This window comes from Tetrahymena thermophila, assembly GCF_000189635.1.
Source record: "Tetrahymena thermophila SB210 genomic scaffold scf_8254644, whole genome shotgun sequence".
Lineage (NCBI taxonomy): Eukaryota > Ciliophora > Oligohymenophorea > Hymenostomatida > Tetrahymenidae > Tetrahymena > Tetrahymena thermophila.
Window position 1 is genome coordinate 142,051 of NW_002476412.1, and position 15,898 is coordinate 157,948.

Genomic DNA, 15,898 nt, shown 5'->3' on the forward strand with positions numbered 1-15,898 from the left:
CAAATAGACTTGTTTGTTTAACGAATTTTTTAAAGTCTTGTCTTAAATTTGTATGAAATGTATAATTTGTAAAGCAAAATATTGTTGATATTTTCTGAAAAAATATGTTTTGTCTATCTAATTATTTGTTAATCATGAAATTTTTGTTGAGATAATAATACTTTAATTGAACAATATAAAATATGTGTTTCTTCTTCCATAAATTGTTTATTCTACTAATCAAAGGCTTTAAATTAATTAGTACAAAAATCAATTCTTTATCATAATTTAAATTAATTACAAAACACATTTTAGTATCAAAAAAATTTAATTTATTTTTTAATATAAATAAATCTTCTTTCTTTTCTGTAAACTGTAAAGAATTTATTTTTAAATTATTAAATATTTTAGTATTAGTATTTACTATAATGACTAATAATGTTAACTTTAATAAATTGGTTTATTATTAAAAAATAAGTGAAAGGAAATATTGAGAAAAGAAATAAATATAAATTAATTAATTAATTGAACTTACTATAAATTTATTAAAATTAATTTAGTCATTTATTTATTATATAAAAATTATTTTAAATTTCAAATTTAAGAATGAATACAAAAAAAATTTACTCAAAGAAAATAAATAAATAAATCATTATTTATTTAATTTTGATATCTTAAGTTGTTTGTTTTAAAATAATTTAATAAACTATAATTTATTTTACTGAATTCTGATATTCTTAATAAATAAACAGTCTAATCATAATTTAAAATTCAGTCAAGGTCGATCGATCTATTCAGTATATTTAAAAGAAAAGCAATTCCCATTTATTTTTATGAATTAAAGTTATGGTTTTATTCGTATGTTATTTGTTTAGATTTGTATTAAAAAAATAATTTCATTAAAATAAGCGTTTATAGTAACCAATATCTCCGTTAAGGGAAGTGCAATGGCGACATGTATAATCTTTTCCACATAATCTGGAATCTGCTGATTTAAGTCCACAGTAAAATGATCCATTTTTATAGAAAGCTATCCTACCTTCTCCATTGACTAGAGCTCCTTTATCAAGTTTTCTATATTTTATATCTAATTCCATGCAGTGAATACAGTTACAACCATTCATAGGACCACAAACTCCAGTACAAATATTGCATTTAAATCCTGCACTCTTTCCACAATAAAACTTTGAAGTAATACCTATATTGCAGGTAAAACCAGCTGCATTTTTTATTTCTTTTAATACATCTATTTAGTTTGATAGTTAGGGATATGGGTTTGACTCTAACAGCTTTAGGATTTAGTCTTCATGACTTTATGTTGCATGATCTATGAATGATTGTTTATTTCCTTTGAATTAACACAATCTGCATTAAATGTATTTTTGAGGACATTTTATTTCGTGTGATGGCATTTCAGAAATTTATAAAATTAAACCACAATCATACTTGCAAGGGATAGGAAATTTGTTTATCAGTTTTTAAAGATACATATTTAGCTAAAAATTTGGTTGTTTATTTCTACAATTAGGACAAGCGAATAATCTATTTTACTTCATATCTTATACGCATGCATCGCAGCTTACTATTCCACAACATTAAGAAGTGAAAGCCTTATTAGGAATACATTGACAAATAATGCAGATGATATCTTCTTTTTCTACTTTACTTCCTTCCATAATTATTATACTAATTAAAAAAAAGTATTACTATTCATTTTTAAATTAATTAAGGTTTTTATATCTGTCTAATTATTTAATCTCAATATAGAAAAGATATTTTTTTAATGGCTATTATCGGAATTTGTAAGAATTAAAATTCAAAAACATTGATAGAATAAAGCTAAAGGTACTTTTTACATTTTTTAATTTTAATTTAGGTATTCCTATTATTTATTTATTATTGGAACAATTATTTACTGAGAATTGCTTTATTTTTTCATTTTGATTACTTTAGCTTTGAATAACTGAAATAACCAACAATGATTTTTTCAAAAATAAAAATCTTTTCATTGTTCATATTTTTTTATAAAATTAATTTGGCTAAATAAATTTTTTAATTATTTTTGAAAGTTAATTTTAATTTAAAAATAACAAATAAAAAAATTTAAACAATTTCTTGAACTAATTAAAAAATTTTAATATCCTAAAATAAATTCTTAAAGATACAATTTACTTAAATTGTCTTTTTAAAAAATTTAAAAATTATTATTATTATTATTCGTGTATGTAGCCTTGAAAAAGGCAGTACCCTAGGGTACTACATATATATATAATAATAAAATTTAAAGAATTTCTTGAAGTAATTAAGAAATTTAAAGTCCGTCCTACATTAAATATTTAAATTTAGGTTTAACTTAAACTGTCTTTTGTATAAAATTAAAATTAATCTGACATTATTTATTAGTAATATGAAAATGTTTTACTTATTAGCATAATTTTTTAATTTATTTCAAAATAAAAAATAGAATAAAATAATTTCAACAGTTCCTAGAAGTAATTAAGAAATTTTAATGTCCTACAATAAATATTTAAAGATAGATTTTACTTAATTAGTATTTTTAAAATGTAAAAAATAAAAATAAATTATAATTTATTAGTAAAATAAATATTTTATTTATTAGTATAATTGTTTAGTTTGTTTTAAACAGTCAGTCATGGAATATATTAAATGTAATATTTTTAATTAAATTAGATAACTTTTTTTCAATTAATTGTATATTTTGATAGAAGATCTTAGTAATGCTTCATTTTTCCTTAGATGTAGACCTAAATTTAGTAAATAGTTGTACATTTTATAATTTGAATTAAGTTTAAAATAAATTACTTCTTGTCCTATTTTGCTATATTTGTTTGGTGGTTGGAGTGATTAATATTTGGCAGAAATAATTCTCTATTAAAAGCTTTAGTTTGCATGTTTAAAATCGTCTTCGTTATTATCTTCCCATGAAGAATGATGTTCTAATTAATCTTAATCACTTTACTGAGTAATACCTTCTTCTTCTTGCTCATCCAGCTCATATTCTTAGAAGCTTTAACCGTTTTAATGTGCAAACTTCTAATATTTATTTTTTTATCTATTTAAGTATGACTACTCTTGTTGGTATTATTTCCTTTAAGCTTGATAAGTTTACTAGCTTTCATAATTAAAGCTGTTAATAGATGTTGAATATTTCTAATGTTCTTCTCTTGATAACTATTTGTATTCTTCATACATGCTTTCTATTTCGTCTAAATATATATATATATATATGTAAGAGCTTATTAATATTAATTAACTCAAATTAATATAGCTAATTTTTACCTTCTTCATCTGAATGATTCATTGTTTCTAATTTTATTTAAATATTGTCAAGCATGCGTTTCTTTTAATTTAATTCCAATTCTTTTTTTTGTAAGCTTATTTTATGATTTTCCTGGCCAATGAGTTTTTATTTTAAAACTTTTTCTGCATTTTTGACAGTGTTTTATCTTTATTAAATAAAAAATTATTCAAGTATTGAAATTTAATGTTGTTTGTTTTTTTACATATTTTTTGATAAGTCGTGCAATAAAAATTCATTTTGTCCTCTTTTTAAGCTTTTTATTTCTTCTTTTGTTGTTTGAATTTAGTGACTCAGAATTTCTTTGTCTTTTTTTACACCATCAGACTCTAATTTAAGCTTTTCAAACTCTAGTGACATAATTGTTTTCCAATCTTTTTTCAACTAGTAAAAAGGCGATTGGTTTTGGTTGTTTGCTGCTTTAAAACTCTAAACTGACTAGTTATGGCTATTAATTCTACTTGTTTCTCCAAATTTATTAAACTAAATAGTTCCTTAATGACTTGGAGTAATAATTCTCTTATTTGTAAAATCATCCAAAGAAAGTTCTCTGTTTTTAAGATTATGAGAAGGAATCAAAGGTGGAGTTTACTTTTGAAAATTTTTTCTCTTCTATTCATTTGCCTAATAAAAAAAAAATTAAATTTGAATAAATATTTCTTTAAAAATATTAGAAATGAATTTACCATAACTTAATTTTTTATTTGCTCAAGCTGCTATTTGAGCTGACTGATTTAATCTTCTTTTGAGGTTTAAAACTGCATGTCTTGTCTTCTGGAATCCTAATAAAATCCTTACTAACTCTGAGTTTAATAAGCTCTATCGTAAGAAGAGAATCTTTTTTACTGTTAAAATTGAGAGCTCTCAAATTGAGAATGTCTTTTTCTAATAAAAGACTCATCTTCATTATTACTTGGTGTTTGTTTAGGAATTGATAAATAATTATCAACTTGAGGTCTATGAATTTCATCTAATTTTTGCTCAATAACTTTTTTTAGATGTTAAAGTTGTTCTTTTTCTTTTGACAAAGTAGAGTTTTATTCATTTTCATTATTTTTTATCACAAATGTTCCTTTTTTGATTAAATTAATATCTCTGTTTTTCAAAATATCGTTTTCCTAAGAAATAGTATAATTATTAGCATTAAACTAATCACTTTGAATTTAGGTAAAATCATCTTTTAGCTTGCTAACCTTATCAATTAATTACTGCTCCCTTCTCTCCTATATAAAACAATAAATATAATCTAACTCTTCATATAAAAAAAATATATATAATTTACCTAAGCATAAATATTTTATGAGCTAGGAATATTAAATTAGTTTTATTCCTGCAATAATTTTTAATATTCCTGCAATTTTTCTTGAATTTAATTTTAAAAACCTGATATATTCTCTTTATCAGACTCAATCTACTCCTGAGTGAGTTTAATTTGTTCATTTTGCTGTTTAATATTATCGTTTAATTATAATTCTAAATTCTTTAGTTCAGCGTATTTTTTTGAGTAAATCTTTTTAGTATTCAATTTGCTCTATAAATCTAGCTACTCATCTTCCAACTTCTAAATTTTTCTTTCGAGTTTTGCAACTAATTCCTAAAGAAAAAAAAATTAAATGTTAAATAAAATTTATATTTAAAAAAATTAAAGTAACAATCCTAAATTAAATGAAATAAAACAATTATAAGATAAATAATAATTATATAGATTGAATTTTTGATAAATTAGTTGATCATATTATATATAAAATGGCATTTTAATAAATATAACACTTCCATATATTAAATATTTGAGAACTATTTATTGCACTTTAAACTAAAATTATAAGATAACAAAAAACTCTTTTTATCTCAATAAATATTTAATATGATCAAAATAATTCTTTCTTATTTTATTTGAATAAATTTTTAATTCTAAAATTTTATCTTAAGAAATATTTAATTTAATCTAAATAATTTATTATTATTTTATTTAATATAATTTAATTCTAAAATTTTATTAATATTTAATTTAATCAAAAACATTTCTTACTTATTTTATTTGAATAAATTTTTAATTCTAAAAGTATATCTCTTTTAATTCTAAAAGTATATCTCATGAAATAATTAATTTAATCAAAAACATTTTATTTGAATAAAATTTTTAATTCTAAAATTTTATCTCATGAAATATTTAATTTAATCAAAAACATTTCTTTCTTATTTTATTTGAATAAAATTTTTGATTCTTAAATTTTATCTCAAGAAATATTTAATTTAACCAAAACATTACTTTCTTTTTTATTTGAATAACATTTAATTCTAAAATTTAATCTCATGAAATATCACAACATTTTTTTCTTTTTTATTTGAATAACATTGAATTCTATAATTTTATTTATCTCATGAAACATTTAATTTTATCAAAATAATTTTTCTTTTTTATTGAATAACATTAATTCTAAAATTTTATTTATCTCATGAAATATTTAATATGATCAAAATAATTTTTTCTTTTTTATTTGTATAAATTTTTAATTGTAAAATGAATGAATTAATTAATTAATTACTTTTTCTTGCATTTCGTATTTTTATTGTATTTCATTTTATATTTTAAGAAGTCTATCTTGCTTTTTGAGATAATACATCTCCTCCGATTGCTTCAGCTTTTATAAGTCTTCAATGTATTTTAACTCCAATTTTGATACTTCATTTGAGTATTCTGCTTCTATCTTTATTCTTTCTTGCTACTCTAAGGCTTTTTCTTCAACTACATATTACTTTTTTAGCTCAAATTTTTTTAACTCGAATTCTGCTTGAATCTCTTTTCTTATTTTATCCTTTTTTTGTTCATTTGCTAAATCTATTTTTTCCTTCATTTCCCTTAGCTTTTGCTGTATTAAGAGATAAAATAAAGTTAAATTTATAAATTTAATTACTTACCTGTCTCTTTTACTAAAGCTGAATGTTTAGATTACCTTTGTAATCTTAAATTGCATATTTTAAATTCTCTTGGCCTTAATCTTTAAATCTCTGAATTTACTCTTGGTAATATTGTTTCATCTTTTACTGCTCCTAAACTAGAGTGTTATTGATATTTCTTTAAGAAATATTCAAAAAACTCTTGTTCTAATTGATATCATCAAAATCCTTTTTCTCTGCCTCAAGCATGTCAATTTGAATTTGATATTTTCTCTCAATTCTCTGCTAAATTTACTCTTTTAATTCTTTGAACTGTTGATTTAATTTATTTTCTTGTATAATTTTTTATTCATTAAAATTAATTTATAATTATTGTAAAATCTTCTCCTTCTCACTTTACACATTTATTTCTTCTTCAGTCTTATTTTCTATCAACGATTCTTTTATAAAAATTGAACTTATTCAAAAAAATTTATATTAATATATATATTTTACTTGCATTTGTTTCATCCCATGCATTAATAAACGTTTGCAACTGCGAATCAATTTACTGTTTTAGCTATTTCTTTTTCTCTTAAAATATATTTTCTAAATTAACAATCTGTTCATTTAATTCATTTGACTTCTTTTATTGATACTCATTTATCTTTAGCTCAGCTTAATTGACGTACTCATAATACTCCTGCTTTGGAGTTTGTCTTCCTAACATTTAAGCTTAATTTATATTTATAGGACTTTGTATCTTTAATTAATTAATATTTTTTTAAAGCACATTTGATTCGCTTGTGATTGGAGAATTTTTAACAACGTTTTTTTGAACTTATTTCTATTATTGCTCTTAAATAAACTAAGTGTTTTAATTAGAAATATCATTTTCTACAAAATCCTGCAACGACTACGTAGCTAACTAGTCTTTATTTTTTTACTCCATAAATTTTTGTTTGTAAAACTCATCACTAGGATGCTCCCATTAAGACATTTATTTCTCCTAGTTAAAATAATATATTTCTCCTTCTTGCGTGATGTATTCTTTCCATCCTTCAGGAAGAGGAGCTCTCAATCTGTATTAAAGCAATGATTGCTTTTAATGAAATAATATCCAATTATAATTTACCCCTCTTCTGCAATGTATAAATATCGTTAATCTTTTTGAATATCCATTCCTAGATATTTTGCATACTCAATAATCTCTAAATATATTTTGGCAAAAGAAATCAATCAATAAATATTAAAAATGATATCTAAAATAATTTATTTACCTTCCTTAGTAGGAGAGTATTCTATTTAAATATCTTCTATTTATTATTAGCCTTCCATAAAGCTTTAACTGTACTAAAAATGTAAATAAATCTTGTCTAATAAATATTTATAATATCAAAATAGAAAGTGTAATTTGATTGATAAATAAATAACCAATTATTGTTTGTTTATTTATTTTGAATTTGAATAATTAATTAATGCTATTTTGTAAAGATATAAAAAACTAAATTAAAATAAATATTCATTTACTAATCAATTTTGTCAGTTTAAAAACACCAACTAAACCTAAAAAAAATTATCAAAAATATTAAAAATTTAAAAAGGATTTAAATTTATTTTAACAAATTTCTATTTTTTCAATTATTATTTCTATCCTTCAAAGCAGTAAATGTTTCTTAATCTTTTTAAGGTACAAAATAAATGGATTTTTATTTAGTATATTCTTTTATCAAATTTAAAAATTATTTATTTGAGAAACCATTTAATTTATTTAAGAATTATTTTTTTGTTATTAAAATAATATTTTATTGCTAGTAGAATTACTAATTAAATACATTTTTAAGTTTGTTTTGAGTGCTTGTATTCAGAACAAAGAATAAATTTAAATATGCAGAAAACTTAATTATTACGATTTCTGTTCATTATAATGAATGATAATAAATTTTTACTATTTGAAATAGAAGTTTAATAATAAATAATTAGTTTTGCAAAATTTCAAAAGAAAAATTATCAAAAGGCAAAAAGTTTAAAGAAGGTAAAAAGTAATTATATAGATAGATAAGAGAAGAAAGAAAAATAAATGAGCTTGGAAATAAAAAACAATCACAAAACAGCATTTTAGTAAATATTCAACTTAGTAGCAAAAGATAATAAAATAGATAAGAAAGGATTAGAAGAACTTTTCCACACAATAGATTATTAAGTTACAGAAGAATAATTTAATGAAATGGTTGCAAAAATTTTTAATAAAAAAGAGCAAATCGGCTTTGAAGAGTTCTTGAAAATATTCAATTTAAAATTAACTGATTATACATTTAACGATGTTAGCAATGCCTTTAAGCTTCTTGCAAAAGATGATGATAAATACATAAGTCTTGAAAAGGTAAAAAAGATATTAGCAAAAAATGGGTTAGGATAAAAAGAGATTGAATTTTTAATTCATCAGCTTGAACCATTCACAGACTCCCAAAAAAGAGTTAATTATAAGGATTTTTTAAGTAGCTTATCTGCTGTATGAGATAAATAAATATATAAATAATAAATATTTAAATAAATCTTGTACTTTCATAATCTTATTTGTTAAATGTATTCTAAAATTTTAATTCTTATTATAAATTTAATAAAAAACTGTCTAACCTACCAGCTAATAATCAATCTATAAATAAATGAAGTTAATAAGTTACCTTACATATGAATTTATGAATAAGAATAAAAGAATAAATAAATAAATTTATTTTATTTTTGAAGAAATCTTATTTAATTAATATGTTGGCTGAAAATAAATAGTTTATTTTTTTATAAAATAATTTATGGTCTCAAAAATGTAAATTAAATGTTGATAATTTAAAGAATTTAATACATAGAACTAACTAACTATATTTACTATTTTTTAGTATTTTTAAAAAAAAAATATTTATGATTGACTTTCCGAAAATTTTCTAAAATGGCCTTAATTAAATGTTGCCTTAATTAATGAGGAATTGCGGTATTTGTTCTTTTAATCCACCTATATATATAATAAATTAATTAAATTTCTATAAATTGCAATCTATCTAATATTTTTGAAAAAAAATATAAATAAATGATGATACAATAGATTAAATATAAAAGTGTATTAGAAGTATTTATATTTATTTTTTTTATCAATATACTTTAAATTTATTTTTATGAATATAAAAAGTTTTTAATTTCTTCACTTTAATCTCATTAGGTTCTCCATATTGATTTGATGTATATTTAATTTATAAATATTATTATTATTAATATTTTCAATTTATTTAACTTTCAGTTTATTTAAAATATTATTTTTCTAATAGAAATTAATTAATTATCACCATTATTCATTTATTTTATTTACTATAATTATTTTTATTTATTTTAACTTAATTATCATTAAAATTTTAAAAATTAATTATCCATTTTTTTTCTTCTAAAAATTTAACTTGATAAAAACAGTTTGTTTGTTTTTTTGCTTGTTTGTTTTGGATTGTGATATTTTTTTTATAAAATTGAATTTAAAACAACAAAATGTTTTTAATTTGTTAACTTTTTATTTGATTTACTTTTCTTTTTCTATTTTATTTTATATGTGTTTTTTTTTGTTCTATCTTTCTTAGTTTAACTAATTTTTTTATTGAGAAAATTTGCTTTTATTACTTATTAATTCACTTCTAATTATTTTAAATTTCTTCATTTTTTCTTCTAAATAACTAATTAATTATATATGTTTTCTTCAATATTTAAAAAGTTACAATTAAATTGGTCCAATCAATGCATCAGAATTAGGCTCAGCATTAGCAAATTGCACTAATCTCTCAAATTTGACACTTAATCTTCGGTAAAAAAGTTTATTTGTTTGAATTGCTATACTTTTATTTACAAAATTAAATTTAAATCAATAAACCTCTTTTTATTTTTTTATTAGTTTATTATTTGATTTGATTTTTTTATTTTACTTGCATTTTTTTTTCTTCTATATTCTTAATTTAAATCATTTTTTTATTTTCAACATTTTCTTTTATTATTAATTAATTAATTAATTAATTCATTTATTATTATTTCATATTATTTCTTCATTTTTTCCTTTTAAATAAATAACTAATTAATTATATTTTTTTTCTTCAATATTTATAAAGCGGCCATAAAATTGGTGCAAATAGTGCGTCAGGCTTAATTTCTTCTTTAAGACATTGCATTTATCTCTCAAATTTGACACTTAATTTTTTGTAAATACATTTTATTTATTTTAGATTGTCATATTTTTATTTATAAAATTGAATTTAAATATTATTGCTATTTTAATGTATTTATTAGTTTTTCATTTGATTTATTTTAGTTTTTCTTTTTTATTGTACTTGTATTTTTTTTCTTTTATCTTTCTTAATTTAATTCATTTTTTTATTTTCAACATTTTCTTTTATTATTTATTTATCAATTCATTTCTTATTATTTCATATTTTTTATTCATTTTTTCCTTCTAAATAAATAAATAACTAATTAATTAATTATATATTTTTTTCTTCAATATTTAAAAAGTGGAAATTAAATTTACGCAATTGGTGCATCAGATTTAGGTCATGCTTTAGCAAATTGCACTAGCCTCTCAAATTTGACACTTGATCTTGGGTAAAAACAGTTTATTTGTTTTGAATTGTGATATTTTTATTTATAAAATTGAATTTAAAATAAAATAGATATTTTAATTTATTTATTTATTAGCTTTTTATTTACTTTTCTTTTTATTTTTTATTTTTCTTCTGTTTTTCTTCTTCTTCTATCTTCTTAATTTAACTCATTTTTTTATTTCAACGCTTGCTTTTATTATTTATTATTCATAACTAATTAATTATATATTTTTTCTTCAATATTTAAAAAGTCACAATAGAATTGGTGCAATAGGTGCATCAGACTTAGGTTCTGGCTTAGCAAATTGCATTAATATCTCAAATTTGACACTTAATCTTTAGTAAAAATATTTTATTTATTTATTTATTAATTTATTTATTTTGTATGGTGATATTTTTATTAATAAAATTGAATTTAAAATAATTATAGCTTTTATAATTGATTTATTTGTAAGCTTTTTATTTGATTTACTTTTGTTTTTGTTTTTATTGAATAACATTTTCAAAAATTAAAAATGAATCATCACTATTTATTAGAGAAGATTTAAATAATACTTAAAAATAAATAAATATAATTAAACCAAAGATTATGTAAAAGATAAAAATTTATTTTTTTATATATTTTGTTTGATATATTTAATGAAAAATAGTACGTTATCAAAATATTTTTAAAATTTTGTGAAAAAATTACGAAAAATTACTCTCGATTTTTTATTTTCACAATTTTCTTTTATTATTTATATATTTATTAATGAATTTCTTTATTTTTACATTTTTCTTCATTTTTTCCTTCTAAATAAATTACTAATTAATTTTTTATTTTTTCTTCAATATTTAAAAAGTAACAATAAAATTCGTGATTAAGGTACATCAGAATTAGGTTTTGGTTTAGCAAATTGCACTAATCTCTCAAATTTGACACTTTATCTTTGGTAAAAATAGTTTTTTGTTTTGGATTGTTATATTTTTACTTATAAAATTAAATTTAATACAATTTTGATAGCTCTTTTAATTTTTTTATTAGTTTTTTATTTTTATTACTTTTCTTTTTTTTTATTTTTATGAAAAAGTTGCAATAAAATTGGTGATTAAGGTACGTCAGGCTTAGGTTCTGGCTTAGCAAACTGCACTAATCTCTAAAATTTGACACTTAATCTTAAGTAAAAAAGTTTATTTGTTTTTTATTGTGATATTTTTATTTATTAAATTCAATTTAAAAAAATATAGCTCTTTTCATTTATTAATTAGCTTTTTATTTGATTAACTTTTCTTTTTTATTTCACTTTTGTGTTTTCTTCTTCTTCTATCTTCCTAATTTAACTCATTTCTTATTTTGAACATTTGATTTTATTACTTATTAATTTATTTCTTATTATTTCAAATTTCTTTATTTTTTCTTCTAAATAACTTATTAATTATATATTTTTTCTTCAATACTTAAAAAGGAACAATTAAATTGGTGATTAAGGTATATCTATTTTAGGCTCTGCTTTAGCAAATTGCACTAATCTCACAAATTTGACACTTTATCTTGGGTAAAAGCAGTTTATTTGTTATTAATTGATATATTTTTGCCTATAAAAATGAAATTAAACCAAAAAAGATAGTTCTTTTAATTTGTTTATTTGTTTTTTATTTGATTTACTTTTCTTTTTCTTTTTTATTATACTTCTGTTTATTTTTCTTAGTTTAACTGATTTTTTATTTTCAACATTTACTTTTATTATTTTTTTACTCATTTCTTATTATTTAATATGTTTTCTTCAGTTTTTCCTGCTAATATAAATAACTAATTAATTATTTTTTCTTCAATTTTTAAAAAGTAATAATAAAATTGGTGATTAAGGTACATCAGACTTAGGTTATGCTTTAGCAAATTGCACTAATCTCTCAAATTTAGCACTCGGTCTTTAGTAAAAAGAGTTTATTTATTTTTATTATGATATGTTTACTTATAGAAATGAATTTAAAATAATATAACTCTTTTAATTTGTTTATTATTTATTAGCTTTTTATTTGATTTACTTTTTTATTTATTTTATTTGTGTTTTTTTTCTTTATCTTCTTCATTTAACTCATTTTTTTATTTTCAACAGTTGGTTATAAAATTTATTAACTCTTTTCTTATTATTTCAATATTTTTCTTCATTTTTTCCTTCTAAATAACTAATTAATTATTTTTTTTTCTTCAATATTTAAAAAGTAGAAATTAAATTGGTGCAACAGGTGTATCAGGCTTAGGTCTTGCTTTAGCAAATTGCACTAATCTCTCGAATTTGAAACTTGATGTTGCGTAAAACAGTTTATTTTTTGTCTTGGATTGTGATATTTTTACCGAAAAAATGAAATTCTGATTTTTTATTTTCAACATTTGCTTTTATTATTTATTTATTATTTCATATTTTTTCTTCATTTTTTTCCTTCTAAATAAATAAATAACTAATTAATTAATTATATATATTTTTTTTCAATATTTAAAAAGTCGCAATTAAATTGGTGCATCAGGCTTAGGTACTGCTTTAGCAAACTACATTAATCTCTCAAATTTGAAACTTTATCTTTGGTAAAAACAGTTTATTTGTTTTGGATTGCCTCATCTTTATTTATAAAATTCAATTAAAAAAATATAGCTCTTTTTATTTATTTATTTATTAGCTTTTTATTTGATTGATTTACTTTTCTTTTTCTATTTTATTTCATTTCTGTTTTTTTTCTTCTATCTTCTTAATTTAACTCATTTTTTATTTTCAACATTTGCTTTATTATTTATTAATTCATTTCTAATTATTTTAAATTTCTTCATTTTTTCTTCAAAATAACTAATTAATTATATATGTTTTCTTCAATATTTAAAAAGTTACAATTAAATTGGTCCAATCAGTGCATCAGAATTAGGTTATGCTTTAGCAAATTGCACTAATCTTTCAAATTTGACACTTAATTTATGGTAAAATAGTTTATTTGTTTTGGATTTTGATACTTTTATTTATAAGATTGAATTTAAAACAAAACAGCTAGCTATATTAATATGTTTATTAGCTTTTTCTTTGATTTGATTTGATTTGGTTTACTTTTCTTTTACTTTTTATTTTACTTATGTATTTTTTTCTTCTATCTTCTTAATTTAACTCATTTTTTATCATTTCAAATTTTTTTTTCATTTTTTCCTTCAAAATAACTAATTAAATATTTATTTTTTTTCAATATTTAAAAAGTTCAAATTAAATTGGTGTAGTGGGTGCATCAAGCTTAGGTTCTGCTTTAGCAAATTGCACTAATCTCTCAAATTTGAAACTAAATCTTCGGTAAAAATAGTTTATTTGTTTTTGATTATGATGTGTTTACTTATAAAAATGAATTTAAAAAAATATAACTCTTTTAATTTATTTGTTTTGCTTTTTATTTGATTTATTTTTCTTTTTTCAGCTAATGTTTTTTTTAATTAATTTTAAATATAATTTTTTATTAAAATATTATATTTTATTTAATTTTTTTTAGTATTTTATTTTAATTTAATATAAAAGTGAAAACTAAATCAATGGATCATAAAAATTAAAAGTAAAAAGTAAGTGTCATAAATCAAAAAGGTTAGTTGTTTTTAAAATATATTTTTGGTGATGATAGACAGACAGACAAGTGGTGAAAGGGGATGAATAAATATTAAATATTTGAATAATAGAGAATAATATGTTTTATTATATAATATTTTGTAATAAGATAATTTAACCTAAAATATCGATAGATAGATTTATTATTATTATTATATTTATGAATATCATATTTATTTATTTGGTAAGTTAATAAATAGCTTATCAAATAAATGAAAATTTACAAATTAAATTTACTTTAATAAATAATTTATTATAAAACCAGTTTTTTACCAAAAACAATCAAATAAATCTTTTAATTTTTAATTAAATTTTTTTAAAATAAAAAAATTTAATTGTTAATTTTAGATCATTTACCTGTTACTAATTAATGAAATAATAATTTAAAGATAGAAAATAATAAAAAAAAGGATCTAAAGGTGATATGTATGTACGGACTAAATCAAAGTGTAATAAGAATTTTTTTACCACAAATCAATAAATAAATCAATCAATCAAATTGATAATATTTGATTTAAATTTTAGATTCAAAAAAGCTTTTTATTTTGTATAATTATAAAAATAGACAAGATAGATGTAATTAAATTAAATACTTTATTTGGCTTAAATTAAATTCAAAAAAAATGAGTGGCTGGCTATTATATTCTAATAAACAAATAAATATAAATCAAGTTAATATGTAAGTTAAAATTAATTTCTATCAAAATAAATTTGAAATATAAGCTAAAAACAAACAGTGGCACTTCATCAATTTTTGTTAAACGGGTTAATATTTATTTATTTAAAAAAACATCAAATTTTAAATATTCCAATGGTAATTATTGAAATTTATTTAGGTTTACATGTTTTAATAAGTTTTTATTCTTAATATCATTAAAATACTTGCATTTAAAGACAGATTAAATAGATTTATTTATATTTATGTGCAAATTTAAAGATTTAAAATCTTGCAAGTAGAGTATATTTATTTCAAGACTCTTTGAAATTATCTATAACCAACCATAAATTAAATTAGTTGTTAAAAGTCTTGGATATTTTAAGATTAAAATTTATAATTTTTATGGTCTTTATAATTGTAAAATAAATAAAGAGATTGCACTTATTTTTTAGTCTCTCTGTATGAAAGTTATTCAGAATTAATAAATTTACAATGAAAAATGAAAAAAAATATCAAGGAAAATAAATATTAAAAGATAAATTGAAAAATTTAAGAGTTTTGTTTGAAAAATTAAATTTTTTTATATATAAGCAAATAAATCGGGTTAAAGATTATTTTAGAGTGAAAAAATTCAAATAAAGGTTATCAAAAACAATAATTTAGTTATTGACTGAATTAAAAAAAGTAATAGTAGTAGAAGAAAACATCAAACATTTATTAATTAATTAATTCAATCTAAAATTAGATTGTAAGATACATAGATAGATAGGTAAATATTAACAATAAATAAATAGATAGATAGATAAAAGCTCTAATAATCACTAAGTCAAAA

General features: G+C 19.5%; 3 protein-coding genes across 3 annotated transcripts; 1 reads left to right on the forward strand and 2 right to left on the reverse strand. All coding sequences in view use genetic code 6, as the record gives it.

Moving 5' to 3' along the window:
- Positions 1 to 875: 875 nt before the first annotated feature.
- TTHERM_000648949 (seven in absentia family protein) lies at positions 876 to 1,655 on the reverse strand (the record flags this gene model as incomplete). Its single annotated transcript, XM_012797724.1, has 1 exon — positions 876 to 1,655. The coding sequence occupies one exon, from the start codon at positions 1,653 to 1,655 to the stop codon at positions 876 to 878; it is 780 nt and encodes a 259-aa protein (XP_012653178.1).
- Positions 1,656 to 2,681: 1,026 nt separating this feature from the next.
- On the reverse strand, positions 2,682 to 7,513 carry TTHERM_00648950 (WW domain protein; the record flags this gene model as incomplete). Its single annotated transcript, XM_001032289.2, has 11 exons — positions 2,682 to 2,744; positions 2,803 to 3,206; positions 3,280 to 3,446; positions 3,504 to 3,922; positions 3,985 to 4,521; positions 4,581 to 4,892; positions 5,845 to 6,168; positions 6,218 to 6,636; positions 6,692 to 7,257; positions 7,311 to 7,386; positions 7,456 to 7,513. The coding sequence occupies 11 exons, from the start codon at positions 7,511 to 7,513 to the stop codon at positions 2,682 to 2,684; spliced, it is 3,345 nt and encodes a 1,114-aa protein (XP_001032289.2).
- Positions 7,514 to 8,255: 742 nt separating this feature from the next.
- Positions 8,256 to 14,551, forward strand: TTHERM_00648960 (hypothetical protein; the record flags this gene model as incomplete). The annotated part of the gene is made up of 15 exons (XM_001032290.3): positions 8,256 to 8,558; positions 9,357 to 9,406; positions 9,924 to 10,013; positions 10,312 to 10,401; positions 10,712 to 10,801; positions 11,052 to 11,141; positions 11,643 to 11,732; positions 11,871 to 11,960; positions 12,246 to 12,335; positions 12,624 to 12,713; positions 13,004 to 13,093; positions 13,283 to 13,363; positions 13,658 to 13,695; positions 14,054 to 14,105; positions 14,325 to 14,551. The coding sequence occupies 15 exons, from the start codon at positions 8,256 to 8,258 to the stop codon at positions 14,416 to 14,418; spliced, it is 1,428 nt and encodes a 475-aa protein (XP_001032290.3). The 3' UTR covers positions 14,419 to 14,551.
- Positions 14,552 to 15,898: the final 1,347 nt, after the last annotated feature.